This window comes from Ostreococcus tauri (genome assembly GCF_000214015.3).
Source record: "Ostreococcus tauri WGS project CAID00000000 data, contig chromosome 09, whole genome shotgun sequence".
Lineage (NCBI taxonomy): Eukaryota > Viridiplantae > Chlorophyta > Mamiellophyceae > Mamiellales > Bathycoccaceae > Ostreococcus > Ostreococcus tauri.
The window spans coordinates 25,303-51,827 of NC_014434.2; the positions used below are offsets into that span (position 1 = coordinate 25,303).

General features: G+C 60.8%; 20 protein-coding genes across 20 annotated transcripts; 8 read left to right on the forward strand and 12 right to left on the reverse strand.

Moving 5' to 3' along the window:
- Positions 1-98: 98 nt before the first annotated feature.
- OT_ostta09g00180 (DNA glycosylase) lies at positions 99-1,100 on the forward strand (the record flags this gene model as incomplete). The annotated part of the gene is made up of 1 exon (XM_003080955.2): positions 99-1,100. One exon carries the CDS (start codon positions 99-101, stop codon positions 1,098-1,100), a length of 1,002 nt encoding a protein of 333 aa, XP_003081003.2.
- Positions 1,101-2,159: 1,059 nt separating this feature from the next.
- OT_ostta09g00200 (hypothetical protein) lies at positions 2,160-3,216 on the reverse strand (the record flags this gene model as incomplete). The annotated part of the gene is made up of 2 exons (XM_022983259.1): positions 2,160-2,993; positions 3,148-3,216. The coding sequence occupies 2 exons, from the start codon at positions 3,214-3,216 to the stop codon at positions 2,160-2,162; spliced, it is 903 nt and encodes a 300-aa protein (XP_022839539.1).
- Positions 3,217-3,472: 256 nt separating this feature from the next.
- On the reverse strand, positions 3,473-4,532 carry OT_ostta09g00210 (hypothetical protein; the record flags this gene model as incomplete). Its single annotated transcript, XM_022983260.1, has 2 exons — positions 3,473-4,303; positions 4,464-4,532. 2 exons carry the CDS (start codon positions 4,530-4,532, stop codon positions 3,473-3,475), a joined length of 900 nt encoding a protein of 299 aa, XP_022839540.1.
- Positions 4,533-4,730: 198 nt separating this feature from the next.
- Positions 4,731-6,350, forward strand: OT_ostta09g00220 (unnamed product; the record flags this gene model as incomplete). Its single annotated transcript, XM_003080958.2, has 1 exon — positions 4,731-6,350. One exon carries the CDS (start codon positions 4,731-4,733, stop codon positions 6,348-6,350), a length of 1,620 nt encoding a protein of 539 aa, XP_003081006.2.
- Positions 6,351-6,485: 135 nt separating this feature from the next.
- On the forward strand, positions 6,486-7,655 carry OT_ostta09g00230 (Histone deacetylase superfamily; the record flags this gene model as incomplete). Its single annotated transcript, XM_003080959.1, has 1 exon — positions 6,486-7,655. The coding sequence occupies one exon, from the start codon at positions 6,486-6,488 to the stop codon at positions 7,653-7,655; it is 1,170 nt and encodes a 389-aa protein (XP_003081007.1).
- Positions 7,656-7,702: 47 nt separating this feature from the next.
- On the reverse strand, positions 7,703-8,695 carry OT_ostta09g00240 (Fibronectin, type II, collagen-binding; the record flags this gene model as incomplete). Its single annotated transcript, XM_003080960.1, has 1 exon — positions 7,703-8,695. The coding sequence occupies one exon, from the start codon at positions 8,693-8,695 to the stop codon at positions 7,703-7,705; it is 993 nt and encodes a 330-aa protein (XP_003081008.1).
- Positions 8,696-8,874: 179 nt separating this feature from the next.
- On the forward strand, positions 8,875-9,597 carry OT_ostta09g00250 (RPA-interacting protein, C-terminal domain; the record flags this gene model as incomplete). The annotated part of the gene is made up of 1 exon (XM_022983261.1): positions 8,875-9,597. One exon carries the CDS (start codon positions 8,875-8,877, stop codon positions 9,595-9,597), a length of 723 nt encoding a protein of 240 aa, XP_022839541.1.
- Positions 9,598-9,699: 102 nt separating this feature from the next.
- Positions 9,700-11,001, reverse strand: OT_ostta09g00260 (unnamed product; the record flags this gene model as incomplete). The annotated part of the gene is made up of 1 exon (XM_003080962.1): positions 9,700-11,001. One exon carries the CDS (start codon positions 10,999-11,001, stop codon positions 9,700-9,702), a length of 1,302 nt encoding a protein of 433 aa, XP_003081010.1.
- Positions 11,002-11,507: 506 nt separating this feature from the next.
- Positions 11,508-12,071, forward strand: OT_ostta09g00270 (unnamed product; the record flags this gene model as incomplete). The annotated part of the gene is made up of 1 exon (XM_003080963.1): positions 11,508-12,071. One exon carries the CDS (start codon positions 11,508-11,510, stop codon positions 12,069-12,071), a length of 564 nt encoding a protein of 187 aa, XP_003081011.1.
- Positions 12,072-12,105: 34 nt separating this feature from the next.
- Positions 12,106-13,653, reverse strand: OT_ostta09g00280 (Glycosyl transferase, family 1; the record flags this gene model as incomplete). The annotated part of the gene is made up of 1 exon (XM_022983262.1): positions 12,106-13,653. One exon carries the CDS (start codon positions 13,651-13,653, stop codon positions 12,106-12,108), a length of 1,548 nt encoding a protein of 515 aa, XP_022839542.1.
- Positions 13,654-14,035: 382 nt separating this feature from the next.
- OT_ostta09g00290 (tRNA (cytidine/uridine-2'-O-)-methyltransferase) lies at positions 14,036-14,575 on the forward strand (the record flags this gene model as incomplete). Its single annotated transcript, XM_003080968.2, has 1 exon — positions 14,036-14,575. The coding sequence occupies one exon, from the start codon at positions 14,036-14,038 to the stop codon at positions 14,573-14,575; it is 540 nt and encodes a 179-aa protein (XP_003081016.2).
- Positions 14,576-14,643: 68 nt separating this feature from the next.
- OT_ostta09g00300 (Uncharacterised protein family Ycf20) lies at positions 14,644-15,180 on the reverse strand (the record flags this gene model as incomplete). The annotated part of the gene is made up of 1 exon (XM_003080969.1): positions 14,644-15,180. One exon carries the CDS (start codon positions 15,178-15,180, stop codon positions 14,644-14,646), a length of 537 nt encoding a protein of 178 aa, XP_003081017.1.
- A 100-nt stretch (positions 15,181-15,280) lies between these two features.
- On the reverse strand, positions 15,281-16,279 carry OT_ostta09g00310 (Scavenger mRNA decapping enzyme DcpS/DCS2; the record flags this gene model as incomplete). Its single annotated transcript, XM_022983263.1, has 1 exon — positions 15,281-16,279. One exon carries the CDS (start codon positions 16,277-16,279, stop codon positions 15,281-15,283), a length of 999 nt encoding a protein of 332 aa, XP_022839543.1.
- Positions 16,280-16,496: 217 nt separating this feature from the next.
- On the reverse strand, positions 16,497-16,976 carry OT_ostta09g00320 (unnamed product; the record flags this gene model as incomplete). Its single annotated transcript, XM_022983264.1, has 1 exon — positions 16,497-16,976. The coding sequence occupies one exon, from the start codon at positions 16,974-16,976 to the stop codon at positions 16,497-16,499; it is 480 nt and encodes a 159-aa protein (XP_022839544.1).
- A 406-nt stretch (positions 16,977-17,382) lies between these two features.
- On the forward strand, positions 17,383-18,189 carry OT_ostta09g00330 (3-oxo-5-alpha-steroid 4-dehydrogenase,C-terminal; the record flags this gene model as incomplete). Its single annotated transcript, XM_003080971.2, has 1 exon — positions 17,383-18,189. One exon carries the CDS (start codon positions 17,383-17,385, stop codon positions 18,187-18,189), a length of 807 nt encoding a protein of 268 aa, XP_003081019.2.
- Positions 18,190-18,282: 93 nt separating this feature from the next.
- On the reverse strand, positions 18,283-18,756 carry OT_ostta09g00340 (unnamed product; the record flags this gene model as incomplete). Its single annotated transcript, XM_003080972.1, has 1 exon — positions 18,283-18,756. One exon carries the CDS (start codon positions 18,754-18,756, stop codon positions 18,283-18,285), a length of 474 nt encoding a protein of 157 aa, XP_003081020.1.
- Positions 18,757-18,912: 156 nt separating this feature from the next.
- OT_ostta09g00350 (Ankyrin repeat) lies at positions 18,913-21,669 on the reverse strand (the record flags this gene model as incomplete). The annotated part of the gene is made up of 2 exons (XM_022983266.1): positions 18,913-21,490; positions 21,626-21,669. 2 exons carry the CDS (start codon positions 21,667-21,669, stop codon positions 18,913-18,915), a joined length of 2,622 nt encoding a protein of 873 aa, XP_022839545.1.
- Positions 21,670-21,768: 99 nt separating this feature from the next.
- On the reverse strand, positions 21,769-23,054 carry OT_ostta09g00360 (P-loop containing nucleoside triphosphate hydrolase; the record flags this gene model as incomplete). The annotated part of the gene is made up of 2 exons (XM_022983267.1): positions 21,769-22,833; positions 22,902-23,054. 2 exons carry the CDS (start codon positions 23,052-23,054, stop codon positions 21,769-21,771), a joined length of 1,218 nt encoding a protein of 405 aa, XP_022839546.1.
- A 103-nt stretch (positions 23,055-23,157) lies between these two features.
- On the forward strand, positions 23,158-25,347 carry OT_ostta09g00370 (Ribosomal protein Rsm22, bacterial-type; the record flags this gene model as incomplete). Its single annotated transcript, XM_003080976.2, has 1 exon — positions 23,158-25,347. One exon carries the CDS (start codon positions 23,158-23,160, stop codon positions 25,345-25,347), a length of 2,190 nt encoding a protein of 729 aa, XP_003081024.2.
- A 263-nt stretch (positions 25,348-25,610) lies between these two features.
- OT_ostta09g00380 (unnamed product) lies at positions 25,611-25,949 on the reverse strand (the record flags this gene model as incomplete). Its single annotated transcript, XM_022983268.1, has 1 exon — positions 25,611-25,949. The coding sequence occupies one exon, from the start codon at positions 25,947-25,949 to the stop codon at positions 25,611-25,613; it is 339 nt and encodes a 112-aa protein (XP_022839547.1).
- Positions 25,950-26,525: the final 576 nt, after the last annotated feature.

Genomic DNA, 26,525 nt, shown 5'->3' on the forward strand with positions numbered 1-26,525 from the left:
AAGAAACCAGTAGGTTTCATTTAATTGAGTTTGCGAAATCTACCTACACCTCGTTTGCGAGCTAACGCGCGTCCGCAATTCCTCGCGCGTTTCAAGTCATGACTCGCGACGAGAACGCTCCCCCGGCTCTGAGTGAGTACGAGCTCCAACGTTTGGCTCACGTCGAGCGTAACCGTGCGTACATGAAGCGGCTCGGCGTGTTACAAATCTCAAAAGACATGTTTGGTGACGCAAACAATCGTCGATCGAACGCGAACTCTCGGAAGCGCAAGACGCTTCAAGAACCCACGAGGCGATCGTCTCGAGTGGTCGGGATCAAGCCCGAGCACGATGGCTCCGCGATCGACGCCATGGACGATGGTGACGAGCCTGGAGAGAACTCGAGGCGACAGCCAAAGTTGGCTCGGGACGAAGACGAGGAGACGGACGCGTTCGCGGCGTCTCGAGAGTGGTTGGCCGGGGCGCGAGAGCGTTTGTTGGAGACTCGAGCGGCGAGTGGGAAGACGAATGAGAGCGCATGGCGCGCGGATGCGGTTCGACGTTGGGGAGAGGACGTTCCATCGCACGTGGACGACTGGGAGACCTGGGTCAAATCTAGGCTTGGGAAACCGCCGCCGCCGAGTGAATTACAGCTATTGCAGGAGTATTACGCGCACGACGCTTGGATGCTTCTCATCGCGTGCGCTCTGATGAGTCGAGTTGCGAGTGGGCCGTTGAAACACGAGGTGATATCAAATTTCTTTGAAAAGTTTCCAACGCCAACGGCGGCGCTGCATGCCGACGCAGAGGAAGTCTTCGAGGTCATCAAACGACTCGGTCTCTTTCCGGGGCGACATAGAACCATCGTCGAGGTCAGTACGGCGATTCTCACGAACACCGGGGCGTTCGAGGTTGGTCTCGAACCAGAAAAGAAAATTTACGGAATTGGCGAGTTTGGCATCGATTCTTTCGAGATTTTCGCGCGAGGTGACATCAACCGCAAACCAAAAGATTGCAATCTCGCGGCGTTCTGTTCGTGGCAACGACGACACGGCGGCGCGAAGGAGGAGATTGAGGAGAAGCCGACCGTCGTCAGCGTCAAGAAGGAGCGCAGCGATTAGTAGACGCGTTGTTGTATTCATTATGTTTTAATGGTTTATTTCAAGCGCAACGACTCGCGTCATTGTCACTCTTCCAGGCGTTGGGGAATCGCGAGTCGGACGTCGCGTTCGCTTCATCGACGAACCAGCCAACCGTGCATTCGGCTCTTTCGCTGGTTCGCGTCACGGTTCGCGAGCGCGTCGTCCTAGATCCCCTCACCCACCCGTCGCTCTCGCTCTGGATCGAAAAGAAAATGTAAAACGAAAATGTAAAGGTTACGATCGGAGCTCGAACCCTCGCCGCTTACAAGGCGGCGATATCCTTGAGCATGTTATCAATGCACGAGGACTCGGGCCTTTCGTCCCCGGCGGGATCGTCCGGCCCTTCGCTCACGTTGATCACCTTGATCACGCCATCCTCGACGAACATCGCGAATCGCTTGCATCGCTTCGGTCCGAGCTTGGCGCACGGTCCCGGGTGCGTGAGCTCCATGTCCAACGCCTTGGTCATCACCGAGTTCGGGTCGGCGACGAAGGCGATGTTCGATCCCGCAATCTTTTGATCGATCGCCCAGGCCCCCATCACCGCGGCGTCGTTCACGCAGTAGACCAAAACCTCATCAATCTTCGCGTTTTTCAACGCGTCCTGTCCCGCGAGGTATCCCGGGACCTGACACGTCGATCACGTGGGCGTGAACGCGCCGGGAAGACCGACGACGATCGTTCGCTTGCCAGCCAAGCGCGCGCGCATCTTCACGGGCGTCGGCCACGTGGGCTCGTGGGATTGGGCGACGACGTCGGGGAACGCGTCACCGACCGCCACCATGACGACTTCGCGCGCGGTGACGTGTGCGCACGCGCGCGGTCGAGCGATCGGAAGGCGCGTTCGGACGACGTCGAATTGCGTGACCGGTTTGGTGATTCATGACTCCAGAGAGGGGGTATGTATGTCGATTGGTTGTTGAGAGACCTCGCCGGTTGCGTCGTTGAGCGGATCTACTGTGATAAATATGATTACATCGTACCTCGGACGAGGCCTTTGTTGGAATGCGCGTTCGCCGCGTCCGACGTCGCCGCCGTTTAATACGGGTTGACGTATCCCGGGCACAGGTTCCACTGCGGCTTGAGGTCCTTCTTGATCTCATCCGGGGCGAACTCGGTGACGCAGATGTGGGCGAAGATGAGGGCGAAACCGGGGTCGATACCGGGCTTCGTCTCGATCTCGTGCGGGTAGTTGGAGAAGAAACCCCCCTTGAGCTTGGCGGTGAAGGCGCCGCACTCCCAGACCATTTCGGGGCCGCTGAAGTAACCGCCGTCGCCCGGGTACATGTCGAAGCGTTCGATCGTCGTGCCATCGGCTTGCTTGATCTTGTACGAGATCTTCGTCACGTATTTGTGATCTTGAACGGACACCCTGCGATGTCGGTGGCCGTTTTCATCGCGCTCGTATGTAATGTTGACTGTTCTCGTGCAGTAGCCCTTGGCTTTGATTTTCACGCTGTACTCTTGTCCCGGAGTCTTCACCGACCTGATCTTGGCCTCGGAGAAAGTTCTCCACTTCATTGAGTAGAATCTATCGTTACCCGTGTTCGCCATCCGCGAGAACATTCCGGTCAAAGACTGGACCATGCCGTTTGAGTCGCCGTCGTCCTCCGAATCGGCACCGAGCGACATGCCCATCTGAAAACTCGGTCGCTCGTTATACTTAGCCTTCCAGAGCACCTGGCCCTTCTTCTTATCCTCCGGGTTGATTCGCACGTAGTTCTCGAGGTCGATGTATCCGGTGGGATCGAACATTCCCTTTCCGCTTCGGTTCATGAACAGCCAGCGGTTGTTCACGTCCACCGCGTCGCGATACACCTCGTAATCCTTGTTGAACATCGAGCATGACTTGACGACGAACTTACTCGGACCCTGCGGGTGGTGATGGATGCGCACCGTCAGTACGCGACGTCACCGCCTCCGTCTCTCCGAGATCGCTCAACGCGCTGTCGACCGAACGTCGTCCCAACACCCCCCGAGCGCGCGAACGTCAATTCGTCGATTCGAGCACGCGCGCCAGCCGTACCTCGGGATCGGCGATGATGTTCGCCGGCACGTCCGGGGTGGATTCACACATGCTCAGACACGCCCCCATCGCGGGCGTCGATCGATCGGGCGCGACGAGGCGACGAGTGCGTCGCGCGCGTAGTGTAAGCATACGTATATCTCTGGTATCTTCGCGGGTCGCCTGCATCAGCGGCGTCGGTCCCTCGGCCTGTGGAGGTGGTGGACTTATTGGATGTATTATAAATATTACGTGTTGATAAGGTGTTGATAAAGTGTTCATAATATTTCGGTCGAGTTCTTCGTCGGGACGTGCGTTGGAATCGGCGCGGTCGCCGTCGCCGTCGTTAATACGGGTTGACGTATCCCGGGCACAGGTTCCACTGCGGCTTGAGGTCCTTCTTGATCTCATCCGGGGCGAACTCGGTGACGCAGATGTGGGCGAAGATGAGGGCGAAACCGGGGTCGATACCGGGCTTCGTCTCGATCTCGTGCGGGTTGTTGGAGAAGAAACCCCCCTTGAGCTTGGCGGTGAAGGCGCCGCACTCCCAGACCATTTCGGGGCCGCTGAAGTAACCGCCGTCGCCCGGGTACATGTCGAAGCGTTCGATCGTCGTGCCATCGGCTTGCTTAATCTTGTACGAGATCTTCGTCACGTATTCGTTATCTTTAACAACGACGTTGCGTTTGAGGCCGTTTTCATCGCGCGTGTACACTATGTTAACTTTTCTCGTGCAGTAGCCCTTGGCTTTGATTTTCACGCTGTACTCTTGTCCCGGAGTCTTCACCGACCTGATCTTGGCCTCGGAGAAAGTTCTCCACTTCATTGAGTAGAATCGTTCGTCACCCTGGTTCATCATGTTCGCGAACATTCCGGTCAAAGCCTGGACCATGCCATTTGAGTCGCCGTCGTCCTCCGAATCGGCATCGAGCGACATGCCCATCTGAAAACTCGGTCGCTCGTTATACTTAGCCTTCCAGAGCACCTGGCCCTTCTTCTTATCCTCCGGGTTGATTCGCACGTAGTTCTCGAGGTCGATGTATCCGGTGGGATCGAACATTCCCTTTCCGCTTCGGTTCACGAACAGCCAGCGGTTGTTCACGTCCACCGCGTCGCGATACACTTCGTAATCCTTGTTGAACATCGAGCATGACTTGACGACGAACTTACTCGGACCCTGCGGGTGGTGATGGATGCGCACCGTCAGTACGCGACGTCACCGCCTCCGTCTCTCCGAGATCGCTCAACGCGCTGTCGACCGAACGTCGTCCCAACACCCCCCGAGCGCGCGAACGTCAATTCGTCGATTCGAGCACGCGCGCGCGCGCCAGCCGTACCTCGGGATCGGCGATGATGTTCGCCGGCACGTCCGGGGTGGATTCACACATGCTCAGACACGCCCCCATCGCGGGCGTCGATCGATCGGGCGCGACGAGGCGACGAGTGCGTCGCGCGATGGCGAGACCGTCGCCACGCCGACCGGGTGCGTCGAAAACCGGACACACGGTACGTAGTGGAAGCATACATAAAGCCGTGTTGCGAACCAATGGGACGCGACGCCCCGTGGAAATGGTGTTGACGCCGCACACGTCGCCGCGCGCGCCATGGCGGCGGACGCCGTGATCGTCGACGTCGCTCGATCGGACGAACGCGACACCTTGGTGTGCACGCGCGCGTCGTCGTTCGCGGAGACGACGTCGAGCGGTGCGGCGACGCGCGCGGATGACGGACGATGGCTGGTGTCCGGTCGAGCGCTCGCGAGCGCGGGCGTTTTGGCGCTCGTCGCGGTCGTCGGGGCGCATCACGCGTCGCGACGGGGCGAGACGCGCGTGGGAGGGCTCACGGACGCGTTCGCATCGCTCGGTGACGGCGCTGTACCGATGCTGAAACCCAAGGAGAGGCATCCGCGGTTTGTGGGATTCGAGTACGTCACGCGCTGCATACCGGACGAGCACGTCGAGCGACACGCCGAGTTCTTTCAGCACGAGATCACGGGGGCGACGCTGGTGACGAAGTGCAACAATGGACACGCGGGCTGGTTCTGGGAGTTCAACCTGAGAAATCCACACACCTCGTACGAGATGGGGAAGAAGTTAGGCCCTCCGGGACACTGGGAGACGCGCGCGTACGTGGACAACACGTGCGAGTACGGGGTCGTGCTGCATAATGCTGCGGGAAAACGTCTTTGGGAGATCGGTGGTACGAACATGGACGCGCCGCTAGAGACGGCACCGGGGGACTGTTCGTCACGAACTCGAGGAGGTTCTAACGTCTACCACAACCGAGGAATGTGGGACTCGCCGCAAAACAATAGCGTCAAGTGGGTATGGGGGACGTGCCGTCAGGAGTGCAGGAAGAGGTGTGATGTGTACGCGCTGAAAGATGACTTGCGCTCTCCCACAGGCAATTTGCTGCGACAGCGCGAGCGATACGCCATACACCCGGATTTAGCCGTCGGTGATAGGGGACGACTGCACGCGGTGGGAAGTAAAAATTTGCGCAGGATCAGCGCCGGCTACGAAGATATTTGGGCGCGAGAGGACGGTAATGATGTGCAGCAGATTCTCAACGTCCACGATATGAATGAGACAAACTCCCCGTGGCACGACGCGTGGAATTTGCGTGAACGTAAGGACGACGTCGCCGTAGGAAGGAATAGCGTGTACTACAAGGAGGGGGCCGGATTCAAGCGCGTCGAGGGCATGTTAGATGGCCACGGTGCGTGGCGAGATATAAAGAGTAAAATTGCCGTCTGGGGTCGTGAGTACTTCGAGGCAGGAGACTGGTTTTGGAGTTCGCTTGGCGATCGTCACTGGGCGTGCAAGTTGCCGTGCGATGAAAATTCTCAGGGGATCCCCAAAATTCCGTTCGTGGAGGGGGAGCGCGGCACACCCGAGTGTCACGCGAATAATGAGTGGATCTTTTGTCTCGGCCCTACGACGAAGAAAGTGTACCGAACGCAAGTAATCGTGAATGCCTGGGACGAAGTCACGGGAGCAAATTATACGTGGGACAATCCCCCGCAGAACGTGTGGACGCTCGTTCCGAACGCCACGGGGTATTCCATCGGGGTGGGCAAACTCGCAGTTTGGATCGTTGACGACGCCACGCGCGAGGCACGTTACTGTCCACTCCCCTGCGCGTCGGGCGACTGGCGCGTCCCGGAAGCATTTGCGGGCGAAAGACTCATGTCCATCAAACCTTCCTTGTTCGAAGAACAGTGAACAGCGGGCGCGCTGAGATGAGTAGCACGTACATAATATGTAGCCATGAAATTTTGAGAACCTGAATCCTTGTGGAGTACCGGAGGGAGAATCAGCCGCTCGTCTCCGCGCAGTGTCTTCACTCTGCAACGCGTCATGTCTGCGCTCGTCCGTCCGTCACCGATCGCATCGGTGTGCGTCGTGAGGAAACATATTTCGCACGTGCGGTCGACCACGGTCCCGAGCGCTAGCTCAAACGATGCGCCAAAGCTTATCTTTGTCTCCAGCGTCGCGAGCGGACATGACCTTGAGGGTCACCCCGAGTGCGCCGCACGCGTTCCGGCCATCTTAAAAGAGCTCGAAAAGGGTCAACTGCTCGGAACACATCGTCCTCAGGACGTGATGGAGCTCACGGGCGTGGAGTTAGCGCCCAAGTCGGCGCTGGAGGGGGTACACACAAAGAATTACGCCACCGGGCTCGAGTTGTTGTGCGGAACGCGTGCGCCGGTTAATTTGGACACCGCGCCGACGTATTGCACGACCTCGACGTACGCAGACGCTATGCGAGGAGCGGGAGCGGCGATCGCGCTCGTGGACGAGGTGTGCGATCGATCGAAGAAGGGGTTGACGCCGTCGGGTTTCGGGTTGGTGCGTCCACCGGGACATCACGCGACTCCGCGAGGCGCGATGGGATTCTGCTTAGTTGGAAACGCTGCGGTTGCGGCGAGACACGCGCAGAAGCGCGGACATGAAAGAGTGATGATATTTGATTACGACGTGCATCACGGGAACGGGACGAATGACATATTTCACTCGGACCTGAGTGTGCTCTTCGTTTCCACGCACGAGGACGGAAGTTATCCTGGAACCGGGAAGTTCACGGACGTGGGTTCGGACGAGGGGATAGGCGCGACCATTAATATCCCTCTTCCTCCTGGAAGCGGTGATAAAGCGGTTTTGACCGCGTTTGAAGAGGTGGTCATGCCGGGGGCGGCACGCTTCAAGCCGGATTTCATTATTGTGAGCGCGGGATACGACGCGCATTGGCGTGATCCGCTCGCGGGGCTGACCTTCCGCTCAGGTACGTACCATCGACTGTGTACTAAGCTCAAGGAGTTGGCGAACGAGCTGTGCGAAGGTAGGATAGTATTTTTGTTGGAGGGTGGGTACGATTTGATTGGGTTGTCCGAAGGCGTAGCGGATTCGTTCAGAGCGCTCGTTGGCGACGACTCGACGGATTTCGGCGACATTCCAGGATTGCGCGACGAACCCGAAGAGAAAGTGCGAAAGATTCTGAACGAAGTCAAGGCGGTGCATCAGATTTAAAAGGAAGGATTTGTAATTGTACGCTCCGCACGCGGCGAATTTTATCGTCAGTACCGTTGCGATGACTCTTCAACGACCTCGCACCGCGCGCCATTGAGAATGAGAAGTTTTAACTTTAAAGCGCGCGAGTCCGCTCTCGTACGTACGTTGAATCCGATGCGTTTCGTCGAGTATAGTGCGATGAACGCATCCCAGCCTCGATCGGCGAGCTCATACACTCGACCATAATCAGGAGAGTATAGCGTCCGCGCATCCGCACCGTACGCCGAGTTTGAGTACAGCGCCACCTGATCGCTCATGAACTTAAAAATCACTCTCCAGCCGTCCGAAATGCTGTCGCCAGACGATAGAAGGACGTACACGTCCATGCCGAATTCCGACGAACCATCGGCTTGTGGACTCTCCCAACGAATGTCCACTCTAGCCCTGCAACGCGGTAGTGTCTCGACGGGCGGCGGTGATGGCGGTGGTGATGACGGCGGTGGCGATGACGGCGGTGGCGATGGCGGTGGCGATGATGCCGTCGGCGGTGGTGGACGAAGCCGTTTGATCGGCGGGGGCGACCCGCTCGCCACGCCGTCGTCCCGTTTCTCCAGATACGCCGCGATGGGATTATCGATCACCGTGCCATCAATCTCGATGTTCTCATCCGCGAGCGCGCGAAGCATCAACGCACTCGCGTTCTCCAAAATCTCGTTCGCCGCACGCTTTTCGTCCGCGCTCGCGGACGAATCGCCCAGCGTCCGCGCCGCGCGCAACGTCATCTCCCTCGTCACCCGACCGCGTTCACTCGCGTCGTACGCCTCCGCGCACGTCCCCCATCGTCCATCTTCCTCCGCGACGCACCACAGGACGTCGTTCGATCCGAACGGTACGCACGTCGTCGACGTCGCCCCGCCGACCTCGAGCGGAAATTTACACGTTCTCCCGTCGCTCGTCAGCGTCAGCGCCGTCGCGCCGCCGCCACGGCCGACGCAGACGACGACGAAGACGACGACCGCGATCGTCGCGACGGCGCGCGCATCGCGCCGCGCCGGCATGCGGACCGGGACAAGCGCGCGGGCGTCGGCGTGTGGACGTGGATATGAACCGTCACACGGTTCTGTGGCGCTTTGGCCGTCGTGTGTTTTTTTGAACGCGCGCGCGGCGTCCGCGTCGTCGTCCTCGGGGACGTCGTTCGCGCGCGACGACGGCGACGAGGGGCGCTCGGGAGGGGGTGATGGATGCCGATGCGTCCCTCTGTGCGTTCGAGCGCGCGTGCGTCGAGCGCGTGATCGAACACACGCGCGGGCGAGGACGACGGTCGCGAGAGGATGATGATGATTCAAAAGACGACGCAGACTTTGCGTCGACGTGTCGAGAGATCGTTCGGAGAGAGGCGAAGCGACGACGGAGAGAAGAAACGAACGGCGAAGAGGATGCAGAGGATGATGGATTCGGTTCGATGACGGAAGCGGAGATCGAGCGGGTGTTGACGGCGATGGCGGAGGCGCGGGACGCAGAGCTCGAGCGCGAGGAGCGCGAGGTGGCGCTTCGACGAGAGCGCGCGCTGAGTGGGGAGACGAGTGAGGAGGCGGAAGAGACTGAACGATTGGCGCGAGCGATCGAGGCGTTCGAACGGTGGAAGTTTCCCGTGGAGGATGGCGTGAAGCGCGACGCGGAGGACGACGAGGACGTGTTGTGTCCGGTGTGCGGTTCGCAAAGAGTGCTACAGAACAGGCACGTGCTGTTTTGCACGTGCGGGAAGTTTAGATTGGCCAGGTTGGACGAGAAAGTGGGGTTGAGGTATCTCAAAAGCCGACTCGCGAGGACGTTCGAGTCGCACGCCGAGCGCGGGTGCGGACGTGCGGGCGAACTCCGTTTCGACGTGCGAGACGAGTACGGCCTCGACGCGTGCGTCGCGAGGTGCGAGAAGTGCGCATTTTTAGAGATTGTGATGTAGTGTAGATTGCTTTTCCACCCGAAAGCGTCGCTCAAGAATGGCGAGATGAGTGCTCGCGTGTTATTATTGTTATTGTTACAACATATGACAGTCGTCGGCGAATCACGCCTTGGTCGTCAAAAGTGAGTCGATTTCTTGCCTGGCGTTCTCAATCAGCGTCCGGATCTCTTCCATCGATATCTCATTCTCTTCGTTCATGTGACGCACGTGGTACTCGACGTTCGCGTCGTCGTACCCGAGGGCGACGCCGACGAGAGCTTGCTCGAACGCTCTCGCGACGTTTCGCGTCGCCTGCACACCCATGGACGCCAAGAGCTTCGCCCTGTGCTCGGCGACCGTTCGATACACCACAAAGGTGACCCCACTCTCGTACTGCGGCTCACCGTCGGTCATGTTTTCCGTCTCGTACCGAGCCTCCGATATCTCCACCGCGACGTCGCGTTGCGTGGCGAGGATGTCCTCGAGCACGGACGCCGCGAACGGAGCGCGTATGCTGTCCTCCGTCCCGCACTCCCAGTCGCTCGTGATCTGCGTCAAAACCACGTCTCGATGTCCGTGTTTCAGCGCCAAGAGCTCGCCCGCCATCTTCGTCGCGTTCTCGGTGGCGTCGGTGATCACGCGTCTCGAGTGCGCGCCGTTACCGCGCGTCCAAAAGTCCGGAGACGCACGCACCGCGCTCTCCAACATTTCAAGCGTCAACGCGCTCGCGGCTTGCGACACGAGCGTCGCCTTATCCATCTCGTCGTTCACCCGTTTCGCGTGCGCCTTTGCGACGCGTTTCATCGCCTTCGCGTCTCTCACCCCCTTCGCGCTCGCCAGCCCCCCTCGCTCATCGAACAGAGCGCCTTGAATCCCTATTCTCGCCTCTTGCGTCCCGCCTTGATCGACGATTTGCGCCAGCTTGCCCTCCAACTCACCCTCCAACATTTTCCGCCCGCCCGCCGACGTACCGATCCGACGAACGACGAACCACCTCGTGGTCATCTGATCTCTCCCACTCGCCAGCACGTCGCTCCCATCGGCGAACCGCGTCTCCACCATTAACAAATCGCCCGGTCGCGCGCCGTCGAGCGCGGCCCTGGTGCGTCGCACCCCCGGATCCGCGTCGGCGAGCGTCGGCGTCCGCCCCGCGCTCCGCCCCCCCGATCCCACCGTTCCCGTCGACTCGTTCGCCCGCCCGCGCGCCTCCACCGCGCCATCATCACTCTCTCGCACCACCGCGGACTCCCTTCCGCCCGAGGCGCCATCCTTCGCCCCCGAGCGCTGTCGATGCGGCGGGAAGAAGCGTTCGAGCGGATTCTCACTCGCGCGCACAATCGTCTCCCGCATCCGTCCCTGATCGCGCGCGCGCCCCCCCGATCGCGCCCGCGGCGTCGTCGACGGCATCATCGTCCGCGTCCCCATCGCGCGCGCGTCTGCGCCTCGCGCGCGCGCGTCTGCGCGTCGTCGCGCGCGCGATGGGCGATCGCATCGACGCGACATAAAACCGCCATGACATAAAAAATAAAAAAACCGCCGCGCGCGTACTCCACGCGCGCCATCGCCATCGGGCGTCGCGCGTGCCGTCCACCGGGCGCGGCGTGGACGCGCGCGTGATGGGTTATAAGAGACCCACACTGCGACGCGTCGCCGCGTGGACCCGTCGCGACGGTGACGCGCCGCCGGCGACGCGAACGTCGCGACGTCGGCGTCGACGCGACGCGAGACGGGACGCGCGCGCGCGCGAGGGTCGGGGGTGATTTCATTCGTCACCCGACGCGCGCGCGAACGGGATGGGACGGCGCACGCCCGGGGGACCGGCGTCCCGCGCGCGGATTCGCGCGTTGGAGAAGGCGCGCGATGCGCGCGCGCCGGGGAAGAGCTACGCGCAGCGCGCGCGAGAGGAGCGGGCGCGCAAGGAGAAGGGGAAGATGCGCGGCGAGAGCGAGCGGGTGGTGAACGGTGGGGAGATGCGCGGGCGGACGTACGGACCGTTGGAGATTCGGTACAGGGCGCTGGCGAAAAAGTTGCGACAAATCGACGCGTTGGAGCGGAGCGTCGAGGCTTCGGGGGAAAAGTTGGACGCGCAGCAGACGAAAAAGGTGCGACGGAAGGAATATTTGGAGGCGGAGATGGTTAATTTGAAGCGTCTGATCGAGGGCGGCGAAGATGCGGAGGACGCGGAGGACGCGGAGGACGACTCGGAGGATGACTCGGAGGACGACTCGGAAGACGAAGAGTTGGACGCAGAGATGGACGACGAAGAAGAGTCGGACGACGAGGACGACGAGGACGAGGACGAGGACGACGAGGACGCCAAGCCTGCGCCCACGAAACGTCGAAAGCGACAGGAGGAGTCGGACGAAGAGGACTCTGAAGAGGACTCTGAAGAGGATTCTGAAGAGGACTCTGAAGACGAAGAGGTCGATTCCGAAGACGAGGACTCTGACGGGGACGAGGGCGACTCTGAAGACGACGAATCCGAAGAGGAATAATTCATCGTTGCGTGCGCGAATGTTGTAGTCACAATTACATCCAGATTCCTGCATTTACCAACGCGTTTATGAAACTCTCGCGGAAGTTTGCCTCGGTGAAAAGTTTACTACGCTCTCGCGCTCGTCCGGCGATCTCTTCGCGCTCAGCTCGGCGCATCATGATCACGTGTTCGAGAATTTCCGCAAAAGCCTGAGGAGTGTCCGCCGTAAATCCCGTGACGCCTTTGGGTACGTCTCGGATGATGTCCAGCAGAGGTCCACCGGACGCGTGCGCCACCGGTATTGCGCCGGCAGCCATGTACTCCACGACGCAAATACCGAAATGCTCGTCTAACATCGCATGTAGTCCGATGGATGCACGAGAGAGTTCCCGCCTCACGACATCGTAAGGCGCGTCGACATGAAACTGCACGCTGTCCTCGAGCTCCAAATCCTTCACGCTTTGTTTCAAGTCAGCCAAGCGCTCGCGATCGGCTTTGTCACGGCATCCTCCGACGAAGACCAAGATCGCATTCTCGATGTTCGTTGATCGGTTTTTCATCTTCTTCAGCGCCTTCCACGCCGCGATTTGTACCAAGTGCGCCTTTTCCGGTCGAAACTGTCCCACGCTCACGACTCGAATCGAAGCCTTGTCCTTCTTCACAGCCGCCCCATTGGCGTCTAACAGCGGTCTCGTGAGCGGAATTGTTGACAAGTCTTCGACGTTACACGGTGGGTAGACAATCTTGGCGTCCACACCCCAGAGCGTGTCGATGTGCGCTTTCGTCCAGGACGAGTTCACCATGACGCACGCGCACGCCCGTCCGCACCACCGGTACGCAACCGCAAACAGACGGTAGTACACGAGCTTGAGACCAGTAAGAAACTTAGACGCCGCGAATCGTCCACTGTTGTTGTACATCACTCTTCCCGCCGCGACGCGGTCGATCATGTCCGTCGACACCGTGGGATAGTGCACGTACGCCGCCGTCTCGCATCCAAAGACGTATCGCGCCAGCGGATACGTCGCCGCGTGCCCAACCGTATCCACGAACACATCCGGGGTGAACGCCCACAGAGCCTCCCACCCCAGGAATGCGCTTCCCAAGAACTGCCTCGCGATCGTGCACCATCGATAGTTCTCCGCTCGAGAGTATCTCTCGTTTCTCAACCGCACCACCACCACGTCGTCGTCGAGCTCCACGCCGAACCGCTCCTTCGCCCGTCGAACGACGTCCGCACCGTCGACCACGCGATCACCCCTCGCCCCCATATCCGGCGCGCTCGCGTACACCACGAACGCCACGCGCGCGCTCTCGCTCGACCTCCCCGACGCCTCCGCCTCCGCGCTTCGCCGCTTCGCGTCCCGCTGCGCGCTCGCGATCGCGGCGAACAGCACGCGCTCCCCGCCCCCACCGTCCGCGTGCGCCGGGTGGTAAAATCCAATCACTCGCAACCGTCCCACGCGATCCGCCCCCCGCGCGCGTCCCGCGGTCGTCCCTCGCGCGTCGTCGAGCATTTTCCGACGATTCCACACCCGTTCGATGATCCGTCTCGCGTTCGTCCGCCTCGCCCGCGCCGACGTCTTCCACGCGTGCGCCATCGTGACGAGGACGATCGCGACGAGCGTCCACGCCAGCGCGCGCGCGCGATCGCTCATCGTCCGCGCGCGTCGTCGAATTCCCATCGCATCCGTCGCCGCGCGCCGCCGCGCCTTTGGATTTTTCCACTCGAAAGGTGAAAGGCGCCTTTCGATTGCGTTCCACCTTTCACGGGCGTCGGTCGACGCGCGATCGACCGACGCGCGATCGCGATCGACCGTCGACGCGCCGCCGTCGTCTCGCGCGCGACCTCGCGCGCGGTGGATGCGCGCGCGGGTGTTCACCGCGAGCTCGAGCGCGCGCGCGCGCGCGCCGAGCGCGCGCGAGAGAGAGCTCGAGCGTCCGACGATTCGCGCCGCCGGCGCGGGGCGCGAGGCCGCGGCGATGGCGATGGCGACGCGCGTGCGCGCGATGGAGACGGCGACGACGACGCAGAGGGATGATCTCGCGGTCGTCCTCGTGGAGCCGCGAATTCCTGGGAACACCGGGTGCGTGGCGCGGTCGTGCGCGGCGGCGCGGGTGCCGCTGCACCTGGTGGACCCGTTGTTCGAGCTGGACGACGCGCGGTTGAAGCGCGCGGGGTTGGATTACTGGAAATCGGTGTGCGTCAGGGTGCATCCGTCGTGGGAAGCGTTTTATGCGTACTGGAGGGGGGTGGAGACGACGGAGAAGCGTTTGGTTGGGTTTTCGAAACTCGGCGCGCGACCGCACGCGGAGACGGGCGCGTACCGACGGGGGGACTGGTTGTTATTCGGATCGGAGGATAAAGGGTTGAGAGAGGATGCCATGGAAGCGTGTCGACAGAGCGGCGGGATTCGTCGAATTCCGATCGACGAGACGCACGTGAGAAGCTTGAACCTGAGCGTCTCCGCGGGTATAGGCATTTACGAGGCGCTTCGACAGCTCGACGGTCCGCCGGTTTGACGACTATTTTTTCGTGCTCTAATAACAAACTAGTCGCGATGACGCGATGACGAACGACCGCGTTCTCCTCACGATCCGAGCTTGAACGCATCCGCGATCAGGGAGTAACAGTACCCAACCTTGAACCAGTTCACGAACTCCAACCACTTATTCTGCTGCAGCGTCGAGTAATAAATCCTCGTCACGATCTCGTAAAATGCAACGCTCAGCGCCCCCGCGACGACGTCGTTGATCCCTAAAGCCCCAAAGCTCAGAGTCATCACGTTCGCCAAGTAGAACCCGAAGAAGACGCTGATCGCTCGCCAGAGCGTCACCCGATACGACCTCCGAGCAAAGTACAGCTCCAATCGTCTCGGCAGAGACGTGAGCACCGACACCAATCGGGTCTCACGCTCAGCGCGAGTCACGATCGCTCTCCGAGCGCGCGCGGGGCCTCGACGCGCGTCGAACGACGAGACGGTCGACGAAGGAAGCGCACTCTTCGAAGCGGTGGGGAGGAATTCTCTCCCACGGCGCGTCGACGCGCGCGCGCGATCGGTCGCGGCGGACGCGATGAGCGACGATCTGTCACTCACGGCGACGCGGAAACCGTGCGCGAGGGACATCGGTGACGACGCGGGAGCGGTGGATGCCGCGGTGTGAGGCGGGCGGAGGGCGCGCGTGGCGGAGCGGTCGGCTCGACGGTCAATATTTAATGGCCGCGGTCTACGAATTCGCGTCGTCACCGAAGAATAAACGATATAAATTGTCGCGCTCGCCCATCTTCAGGGACAGGTTCGCGTTGGCGTAGTGATCGCCGTCGCGCTCGACGTTGTCGATGATGTCCTCCAATAGAATCGCTCGCTCGCACGAAGAACCAGTGGTCTCCTTGGCCGATAACGCCTGGTAGTGCACGTGAAAGTGATAAAACTGCGGTGGGTAGTGCACGTACACGCGAATTTCTTCAGCCTTGACGCCGTAGACGCGCTCAATGACCTCTCGCCCTCGGTGAAGCAACGCTCGAAGCGCCGGGAGATGTTCCGCTCTGACGTCTCGCAACGAACGTAAATCGTCCTTTGCGTAAATCCCGAGGCAGTATAGATCCACGACGCTCGGGTGATCGCGCCAGCTCTTTCTGTCAGTCGTCTCGCAGTCTGGATGCGTTGTCCACTTCGGGTCGGTATTCATCACGAAGTGTTCGTCCGCGTGTAACAGACGCTCCTTCTCCGCCCTGAACGATAAAATCTCTCGCACCCAATTCGTCGCCTCCCTCGGGATCGCCGCGATGTACTGCGCCTCGTGCTTCGTTGTATACATATCCGGCGTCTCCCTCGCGCACACCAATCGCTGGGTCGAGCTCCTGGCGATGTGTTTCTTCAACAACTTGTCCCGCGCCGCCTCCGTCGCCTCCGTCAGCGCGCTCGGAGCGATGACCTCTATCTCGACGTCTCGCGAAACGTAGTACCCGTACTCACCCCCGGAGTACGGCATTCGAGTTCGCATCGACGTGACCTCTCGTAACAGCGCTCGAACGGCGTCTGTTGAGCTCGGAAGAGGTGCTCTGTTGAGCTTTACCAAACTCTGCGCTTGTTCGCCCACGAACGTGCCGAGGGCGACGACTCTTCCGTGGGCGTCTCGACCGTCGTTGATCACTCGATCGAGTGTGAACGCGCGCAGGTCTTCGAGCTCGTGCGGGAGCGCGCCTCGCGCGGACGACGAAGTCATGACTCGCGGCGGCGTATGAAGCGGCGTGCGGCGACCGCGACTTTGTGATTTGTGATTACAACAGAGCGATGCAACGCGCTATTTTAAATCGAGCGGATGATACATACATACAGGTGGTACACGAACGACGCCGAGACGTCGCGTATCGTACAACATTAAGAGTCGCGAAGCTCGTCGAGGCGACGCACGACGTCGAGAGTCTCGAGCGCGGATCGAGTCAGTAAAGCTCGTCGAGGTGACGAAGTAAAGTCGTTTGCTCGCGTTCAATCTCGCGCGTTATTCGATCGCGCTCACTCTCGAGCTCGATCACGAGCGCTTGAATCTCCTTTGCCTCGTCGTAGCGCTCCAGCGCCAGCCGCGCGCTCAGGTCCCGCTTCACGTCGTGTAGCTTGCGCTCCACCGCGAATCGCTCGCCGCGCAGCACCGTGCACTCGTCCGATACGTAATCACCCACCGACACGCGACTTCGCTGCCGCTTAATATGTCCGATCGCGCGTCGGCGACTCGCCAGCCCCGCGAAGAGACGTCTGTCCGCATCCGTCGCCGCGGACGCTGTACCATCGGGCACGCGTTCGCTCTCGTCGCCGCGCGACGCCCGCGCGCGCCCGCGCATCCCTCGCGCCGTCGCACTTTCCCTCTTCCCGCGACGACTTCCCACGAAGGACGTCGAGCGCGTCGTCGTCGTTGAGGACGCCATTTTTGATTCTCCAACGAACTTTTTCTCTCAAACACGCCTCTCGACGCGCGCGCGCGCGCTCGACGCCTCGCGCGCGCGCTCGACTCTCGCGCGATACCTCGCTGTCGCGCGAACTCTCGCGTCGACGCGTGCGCGCGCGCGCGTCGAACTCTCGCGTCGTTCTCGCGTCGTACCCGATTCCGTCGTCATCGTTCGACGCGCGTCCATGTCCGCGCGCGCATCGATCATCGCCTCCAACGCGCGCGCGCGCGTCGTTCTCCCTCGCGCGCGCGTCGCTCGGTCGTCGCGCGCGTCGGTCGTCGTCGCGCGTTCGCTCGAGGTTGGTGGCGCGAATTCTCATCGATCGTCTCACTCGCGCGCGTCTCCTCGCGGTTCGCGCGCGTCGACCGCGAGGGCGCTGCCGGAGATGGCGGCCGTTTTGTCATCACACGCTGCGTTGCCCGCGCTCTGGTGCGCGTGCTTCCCGGCGGTGGCGTTGGCGTACGTGAATCCAATCTATTCCTTCTCGGTGGGCTACGGGCTCAGCGTGGCGTTCGCGGCGGCATTCACGTACCACGCGATGTTGGCGAGCGGGGCGGTGATGAGCACGGCGTTGGCGTGGCACATCGCGGGTGGATTCGTGTACGGCGCGCGACTGGCTGGTTTCTTGTATTACCGAAGCGTGACGTGGGACGAGTGGAAGGAGCGGGCGAAAAACGCGCCCGAAGCCGGGGCGAAAGGGTTCGCGAAGCTCACCGCGGTCATCGCTTTGTGCTCGGCGTTGTACGCGATGATGAGCTCGCCGATGTTGTGGCACGCGCAGAACGTGAATGTGGTGAACGTGGCGAAGTACGGTGCGGTCATCTCGCTCGGTTTGGCGATGGAGTGGATCGGCGTCGTCCTGGAAGCTATCGCGGATCAACAGAAATTCAACTTCAAGGCGACAGAACGAGGGAAGACGCGATGGTGCGACGAAGGCCTGTACAAGGTGTGTCGACACCCGAATTATCTCGGCGAGATTCTCTTTTGGGTCGGACTCTACGTCGCCGGCGTCCCGGCGATGTTAACGAGACCGATCACCTTTGTCCCGTCGTCGCTCGGCTTGCTCTTCATCGTCAAGCTCATGACGAGCGCGGCGAAGCGCGGGGATAAGAAGCAGGCGGAAAAGTACGCCGATAACGCTGAGTATAAATCATGGGTCGAATCCACGTGTTCACTCGTCCCGGGTAACTAGTAGACGGGCGAATCGACGATCGTAACGTTCATTTGTCTGTCGTTTGCGAGAATATCGTAATCACATATCTTTACATGAACGAATACGCTCAAATCAAAGCTCACCACGCGCCCGCATCTCCGCCTCCAACTCCGCCACCGCCCTCGCGTCTTCCTCGCTCAAGTTATCCAGATCGATCTTCCCCTTCTCCACGTCCTCCCTAGCCACTTTGCCGTACATGGCCGCGTCGTACTTTTCCGGAAACGCAACCTTTGCGATCGTCCCAAAGATGAAGATCGCCCCGACGACCGCGCCGTAGAGCGGTAATCCGATCTTCAGGCCGTTGATGAACATCTGGTCGAACCCGGAGGTGTCGATCGCGAGCGCGAGCTCGCTCACCGAGGACGCGCGCGGTGCGAGCGACGCGGCGCGGCGAGCACGTCGCGGCGTGGATAACGCGCACCCATCGACCGTGTTCAAAGCTCGGACGGTCGCGATCGAGGCGCGAGACGCCGTTGAACGACGCGCGCGCGGTGAGACGACGGATGCGTTGACGACGCGTCGAGCGTTGACGCGCGCGAGGGACATGACGCGCGGTGAAGTGAGGAATGAGCGGTCGGTCCTGTCGAAGGGCGCTCGGGACGGCGAGCGCGGACGTCGAGCAAAGACGATGGGCGAGACGCGGCGTTCGAGCTTAAAGCGACTGTTTTATTGACTACGCGTCGATGGCGCGGATGATCATTCCTAGGACTCGGTGTTCGCGGCTTTCTTTGCCGCGGCCTCGGCTTCGATCTTGGCGTTCAACGCGGCGTAATCGACGGGAACGCCTCGGCGCGAGCGCTTGGACGGCGTTTGTTCGGGATCTGTCTCGGCCTCGCGCTTCTCGCCGTTCGCGTCGTCGGCGTCCATAGCATCGTTGCTTTCCATCATCGCGCGCTCTTCTTCAGCGATGCGCTCCAAGTAGGCCTGACGCTCGGCTTCTTCCTCAGCTTCTCGCTTCTCGCGAATCTCGCGGCGGACTCGAAGCTCTGCGTTGAACTCCGTCTTCGCCCTGGCGGCGTCGTATTTTTCGGCATTCGGTTGGAACAGCGTTCGAACGTGCGTGGCAACGGAGCGGCCGAACGCGGAGATCGGACCTCCCTGAATTCGATAGCCACCCTCGAGGACAGAGATCACGCGACCGTCGGAGTGCGCGTTGGCAATCTTCACCAACTCCGTGGTGAGCCACTCATAGTCTTGTTCCTTCACACCCAGGTTCACTGGACCTTGAATGTCATCCTTCGCATGTGCGTCGAAACCGGCGGAGATGATGATGAGTTCGGGCTCAAAGGCGTTGATGGCGGGCAAAATCTTTCCCTTCCACACTCGACGCCACGCGTGCCCGCGCTCAGATCGCTTGCCCGCGCCCTCCATTCCAACGTCCAATACCCACGGTTGCTCGCCCTTGGCTGTGCTCACACGCACCTCGGCCTCGACGTGCATCGGATCTTCGACTACGCCGTCTTCATCCCAAGCCGGGATCTCTTCGGTATCTAAGTCGTACTCACCTTTCGTGCTCTTCGTCGGACCAGTGCCTGGATAGAAGTGATGCTGGAGCTCTCGTCGCCCGTATCCGTGCACCGAGGCAAACATGATCTCTTCCGGATCGGTTTCATCTAGCCAAGGGCGATACATGTGCATTGAAAAGGTACCACCACCGATGGGGAGTTGGTACTTGAACTGCGGCGCGCTCGGAGCTGTGTTTTGCACGCACGCCTCGGTGCCGTTCCCGTGATGAACGTCGAAATCAACCAGCGCAATTCGTCGAATCTTGTTTCGGTGGACGCATCGGGCGTACGCTGCAGCGACGGCGACGTTGTTGATGAGACAGAATCCGTGCGAACCAGTACCGATGGGATCGCCTGGCGTACCGACCGGTCCGAGGGGACCGCTGTGATGCCCTGGAGGACGAACGGCGCAAAACACTTTCTTTGTCTCGCCAGCGATGATCTTTTCCACGGCTTCGATGGTCGCGCCCGCGGCGGCGAGCGCGGCGTTGAAAGATTGCGAACATACAGCGGTATCACCGTCTATGGTGCCGATCGCGCGCGGGAGCATACGAATGTCCGGCAGCTGGTCACAAATTTTCTGCACCTTTTTGAGGTACGCGTATTCATGACAGCGCAGGATGTCTACCCAAGCAGCAGGTTTGACCTCCGACACGTACTCGACGTTGAGCTCGCTGAATTCCTTTCCACGCAACGTTCCATTCGACGGGTTCAACAGTGTGGTCAACCGGTTGACATTCTCGGGCGGCGGTGTGTCCTTTTCCAGACGAGTAATCGGCGGACAGGAGTGATGCAAGAAGCACACATCCGGAGCTATGATGAAGCGCTTGAGATCTTCATCTGCCGCAGCATCGACGCTTAGCTTGAAGAGCTTCGCAATCACTGGTCTTCCACGCGCGGCGGCCATCTGCGCTGGCGTTTGCGATTGCGCATTCTGCTCCTGAGCCAACTCAGGATGCAACTTCAAGAGCGCCTCAACGCACTTCGCATCGCCTCCTCTTACGGCGCAGTGCAGAGCGTTGTCCTTGTTATCGTTTCTCAGAGAAGCATCGGCGCCGCTCTTTAACAGAAACTCGACGACATCGCCGCGTCCGTACGCGCACGCCCAGTGCAGCGGCCGGTTACGAGTCTTGTCTTTCAGGTTGATGTACACCTCAACCGTATCCTCCTCGTTTGGCGGCGCGAAATCGTTCACGAGCGTCTGAACGATGGCCAACACACCGTGTTGCGCCGCGACGGATAGAGCGGTTCGTCCGTAATCGTCTTGAGTAGACTCATTCTCGACGTGCGGGAGCAACGCCTTTACAGCCTCCAATGCGAAGGTCTCGTGTCGCTCGAATCCGCTCATTGCGCACGCGATGTGCAGCGGCGGCGAACCCTCGAGTGTGACGTACGATTTCGCCCCTGCATCCAAGAGTGCGTTCACGCAATCGATTGAACCATGCAGCAGCGCCACGTGCAGCGGGGTGTGCCCCTCGCGATCCCGCTCGTCGATGGAGACGCGCGCGAGACCAGCGGTGAGCGCCGCGCCGAACGCTGCTGCGCCGTCCTCCTCCTCCTCCTCCTCCTCCTCCTCAGCCTCCGGATCGAAATCTTCCTCGTCGTCCTCGTCGTCCTCGTCATCACCGCGATCACCATCTTCCTTCTCCTCCTCCGCGTCTTCGTTCGCCGCCGGATCCGCGTCTCCTTCCGCCGCGTCTCCGTCCGTCGAAGGCGGCGCCAACAGCGCGCGCAGCGTCTCCGCGTCGTTCGTCTCACAGCAATCGTGCAGTGGCCTGCGTGCGGATCACATCGCATCAGTCGTTCGCTCGAGCGCGCGCGCGCTCGCTCCAGCGCGTCTCGAGCGTCGCGTTTCGAAACAATTCACAAAATTTCGGCGCACGCGCGATTCTCGTCGTCGCTTCACGCACAGTGCGCTCGGGCCGTCGTCCGAGTCGGAGTCCGCGCCGAACATGTTCACTCGAGCGCCCTCGGTTTTCACTCGCGGTCGGCGTCGAGCGGTGACGACGGGTGAGGGGCGATTTCACGTCTACATAAATCATCAAAAACACTTCTACTTCTTCTTGCTCGTCGCGGCGCCGGCCATGAAGTGCACGATGTCGCCGTCCTGCACGACGTATGATTTGCCCTCCTGGCGATACTTGCCAGCCTCCTTGACCTCGGACATCCCGGGTTTGGTCGCGATGGCTTTGAAATCGTCGAAGGCGCAGACCTCAGCCTTGATGAAGGTCTTCTCGAAGTCGCTGTGAATGACCCCGGCGGCTTGCGGCGCGGTGGCGCCGTTGTACACGGTCCAGCATCGAACCTCCTTTTCACCGGCGGTGAAGAAATACACGAGATTGAGCTCTTTGTATCCTTGGGTCACCATCTTTGGAATGGCAGATTTGGCCCCGTCGTTCTCCTTTTCAAACGCCTCACGTTTTTCCGCATCGTTCCCGCAACTGTCGAACAGCTCCTGTTCGTACTCGACTGAGCACGGAATCATGACACCGCCGCCGTGTTCCTTGATCCACTCGTGAATCTTTGGTAACCACTTGTTCTTCTTTCGAATGTAATCCTTCTTCGAAAGGTTGATGAGGTACACCATCGGTTTGGTGGTCAAGAGTGCCGGGAGCTTCTCCTTGATCATCTCAACCTCTGGTGTGTTCCAAGACCCCGTGCGAATCGCCAGGTTCTTTTCTAACATCTCCAGACAGCGTTCCATCGTGGAAGTGAACAGGGCCGAGAGCTTCATCGTCGGATTTTTCTTGACGTCGCGCTCTTCGTCCGAGACCGCGCGCTTCACCGTCTCGATATCTTTCAAGCACAATTCCGCCGTGATGGTCGCCAAGTCTCGCACGGGATCCAACTCGTCGTCGACGTGCACGACCTCGGGATCGTCAAACGCGCGAATGACGTGAAAAATCCCGTCGGTGGCCATGATATTACTCAAGAACGCGTTCCCTAAACCGGCCCCGCTCGAGGCACCGCGAACCAAACCCGCGATGTCCGTCACCATGAGAAACGCCGGATACATGCTCGGCGGCTTCCACATGTTACACAGATAATCGTACCGTTCATCCGGCACCGCGCATCGCGCCTCGTTCGGTTCGATCGTACAGAACGGGAAGTTTTCCGCCTACGCTCGCGTCGCCTCTGCGTCAGTCCTCGTCCGTCGTCGTCCGCATCGAACGCTAAAACACCCACCGGTATGCTCTGTCGGGTCAACAGGTTGAACAGCGAGCTCTTCCCGACGTTGGGCAATCCCACGATGCCCATCTTTAGGTTATTTCGCACTCGACCGAATCGTGCGGCGCTCGCCTCGGACGCGCCGTCCTCCGTCTTCTTCTTCGGCGGCATCGCGATGTTGGCGCGGCGACGAGTGTCGGACGAAAAATTTTTCCGGGGTTTTTCGCCAGAGCGTCACTCCGGGACGCGCTTCGACCGACGAATCGCGGCTGACATGGCGTCTCGACTCGCGCGGTCGCTCGAGCGGTGTCTGCGAACATCGCGCGCGTCGTTTGCGTCGACGAGCGGTCGACAAAGCGAGTCTGTGGTTGAGAAGACGCGCGAGATGGAGCGCTCGGGTGGTCTGCTGCTGGAGCGGTCGGCGGAGGATGCGCTCGATTCCGAGGCGTTGCGTCGGGCGTGCGCGGCGTTGGCGCGTCAACGGGTGGGCATGATGTCCGCGTACGACGGTGCGACGGAAGAGGCGCTCCGGAGAGCGGTTAGAGACGCGTTCGGGGCGGAGAAAGGGGTTCGAGTGGGACGCCGAGCGAGCGCGCGTTACGAGCGCTTGCGAGAGGCGATGCGACGAGGAAGCGCCGGGGACGCGTCGAGGGAGCTAGAGAGCTCGGCGGATGATCGAAGCGGTCGTTTACTGAGCGCTGGGTCGAGCGCGACGCGAATGGTCGAGGGATCGGCCGACGCGTTGGCGACGTGGGACGACGACATCGAGTGGGCAGTGAGATTGAGCAAGCGTAAGCTGCGGCGGGTGGAGCAGAGTTTAGTGAGCGCGCAAGAGGAGCGCGCCGAGGTAAATGATGTCACGGTAAAGTACGATGAATTAGACGCCGCGGTGTACGCGGTGATGCGGAGTCCCATGACCATGGGGGCGCTGAAGAGGATATTCTATGAGACGCGAGACAGGCTCGGAGAGAGCTTCTCGCCAAAGACTGTGCTAGATTTTGGATCTGGACCGATGCCGACGACGCTCTTCGCGCTCCGCGCGGTGTTCGGAGACAACGTCGGTACACCCATGAGCGCGAATCCGAGAGATGGTGAGATTCAAGTCGCGTTCGTGGATAGTAATCCGGGCATGATGCGATTTGCTCGTCGCGTCGTCGGTTACGCGAAAAACGTCGAGGCGGAGCGCGAAGCGGAGGCGATGACGGCGATAATTCAAGAAAGAGACGACATACGCCCGCGCCAAGACACGAACATTGAAGGTATCGATCAGTTGGACTTCACCGAATTCGAGGACGCCGACGAGAAATCGGCGCTGAGTGCGCCGCGCCCGGCGAGCGCGCTCAGATTGAAAACACCTCACCCGTGGCACGAGAGCGAGGGTGTTCGCACGAGCGCGAGTCTCCGCGGCGCCAACAGACGCGGTGGCTTCGACGTGGTCGTTTCGTCCTACGCCCTGCTCGAGATCCCAGACGAAGCCACGGCGCGTAATCAGCAGCGTCAGGTGGACGTGACGATTCGTCAGTTGTGGGACAAAGTCGCCCTCGGCGGAATCTTAGTCTTGGCCGAACCAGGAACGCCCAAGGGAAGCTTACTCGTTCGGAGAGCGCGGGCGATGATTTTAGACGTCGCGCGTAGGGATATGGAGCAAAGAGCACGAAGACTTGGGATTGAGCCATCGGAGGAGGACGTGGACGCGTACGTCGTCGCTCCTTGTCAGCACGACGGCGCGTGTCCAGTCAAAGAGTCCAACCGCGAGGATGGGTTTTCGACGTGGTGTCACTTTCCTCAGCGTTCCATGCGAAGCGAGTACATGCGAGAGATGAAGCACGGCTTGAAGACGTATCAGGATGAGAAGTTTTCGTACGTCGTCGTGAGAAAATCTTCTCGCGCGTCGGCGCGCGCCGACGCGAGTCGAGCGGCTCGAGAGGCGCGCGATGAGAGAACGAAGAAACCGTCCGCCGCGACGGACGATGACGACGAAGCTTTCCACCGAGAGCTCGCTCGTGATTCCATGCAGCGATGGGGTCGAGTGATAAGACATCCCATTAGACGCAAAGGTCACGTCGTCTTCGAGCTCTGCGCCCCGACGGGCGAACTCGAGCGCGTCACGGTGGCCAAATCGCACGGTCGCGAAATCGGTCGCGACGGGTACAAATTCGCTCGCAAACTCCACTGGGGCGATCTCTATCCGTTCGAGCGCAAGCTCATCGCCCGTCCGGGCGATCAGGCCCGTCGCGAGCTCGCCGCCGCCAGACGAGAGTTCGACGCCCTCACGGAGACCCAGCGCGCCGACTTACGTCGCGCCCTCGACGCCATCGACGGATCATTCCTAGACGACGACGACGACGACGACGACGACGATGACGACGACCACGACCACGACCACGACGGTCTCTCGCGCGCGTTCGAGCCGTCGTCGCCGTCGTCCCGCCCCCACGGGCGTCCCGTCGTCCCGCCCCGTTAGGCGCTCCGGGAACACATCCAACGCACATCCGCCCGTCCCGCGATCGCGCGTCGTCCCGGAATCTCCATCCCACCGGGTCCCCCGCGCGCCGATCCCACCGAGTACCGCGACATCTCCATCCCACCGGGACGTGCGTATTCTCGTCGGTTCACGACGTCACGACTCCGCGTGCGCGTCGTCGGGGCGCGCCCGACGGGCGATGGGGCGGAGATTTGTCCGTCCGCGTGTCCGAATGTACGGATTTTGACTCCCACCAGTTTGTCTCATTCATTTGTGGTTGGAGAAGTATTTTCCTCGCTGATCGGTTCGCAGTACCTCACATATGACTTGCGGCAATAATAGGCAATGATACCCGCAACTGCGACGTAAGACCCGTAGTCGACTCCGAAAGCCCATATGCAAACGGCGCAGAACGGAAGGATGAGCAGCAACTTTTCCAAACGACGCACGGCAAGATGCGCTGAAAACGCGGCGGCGCCGGGAACGACTACTTCGCGCCACCACCCTCCCAAGCTAGGGCCCTGGCGCGGCGCAGAAGTATCATCCGGATCGCTAAGAAACGCGTCGGTAACATCCGCGTCTTCCTCCTCACGAACACCCATGTATTGCGTGCTCGTGCGCGCGCGTCTCGAATTCAAATTTAAACGGTCGGATCTCGCGAGAAACGGATAGATAATGTCCCTCCGCGCCGCCTGGGCGCGCGCGCGACGCGGAGTGACGCGACGGAGCGGCAAAAAAGTTAGTGTACACCATTCCGGGTTCGAACCGGAGACCTCTCGCGTGTGAGGCGAGCGTCATAACCAACTAGACCAACGGTGCCTTAACTATTGTCACCATACCCGAAGAGTGTAACTCGAGGGTCGGTGACCCTCCCGCGGTATATGGATTTTGACACGGCGCACACGACGAGTCGTGAATCGACCTCTTTTGGGGACTCTAAAATCGGAGATTCGTCAAAATCCCCCACCGTCGGCGTGGACGCGACGGGCGGGTGACCATCGCGCGTGGATCGCCCTCGACGCCCGGGTGTGTGGCGACCCTGTTCGCCCACACAGCTGCCACACGCCGACCCCTCGGCGCCGCGGGACGGGTCGACGACGCGCGGGACCGGGGGCGATCGCGCGCGACGTGAGGTCTCGTCGCGGCGCGCGGATCGGTGACCGCGGCGTCGGCGGCGG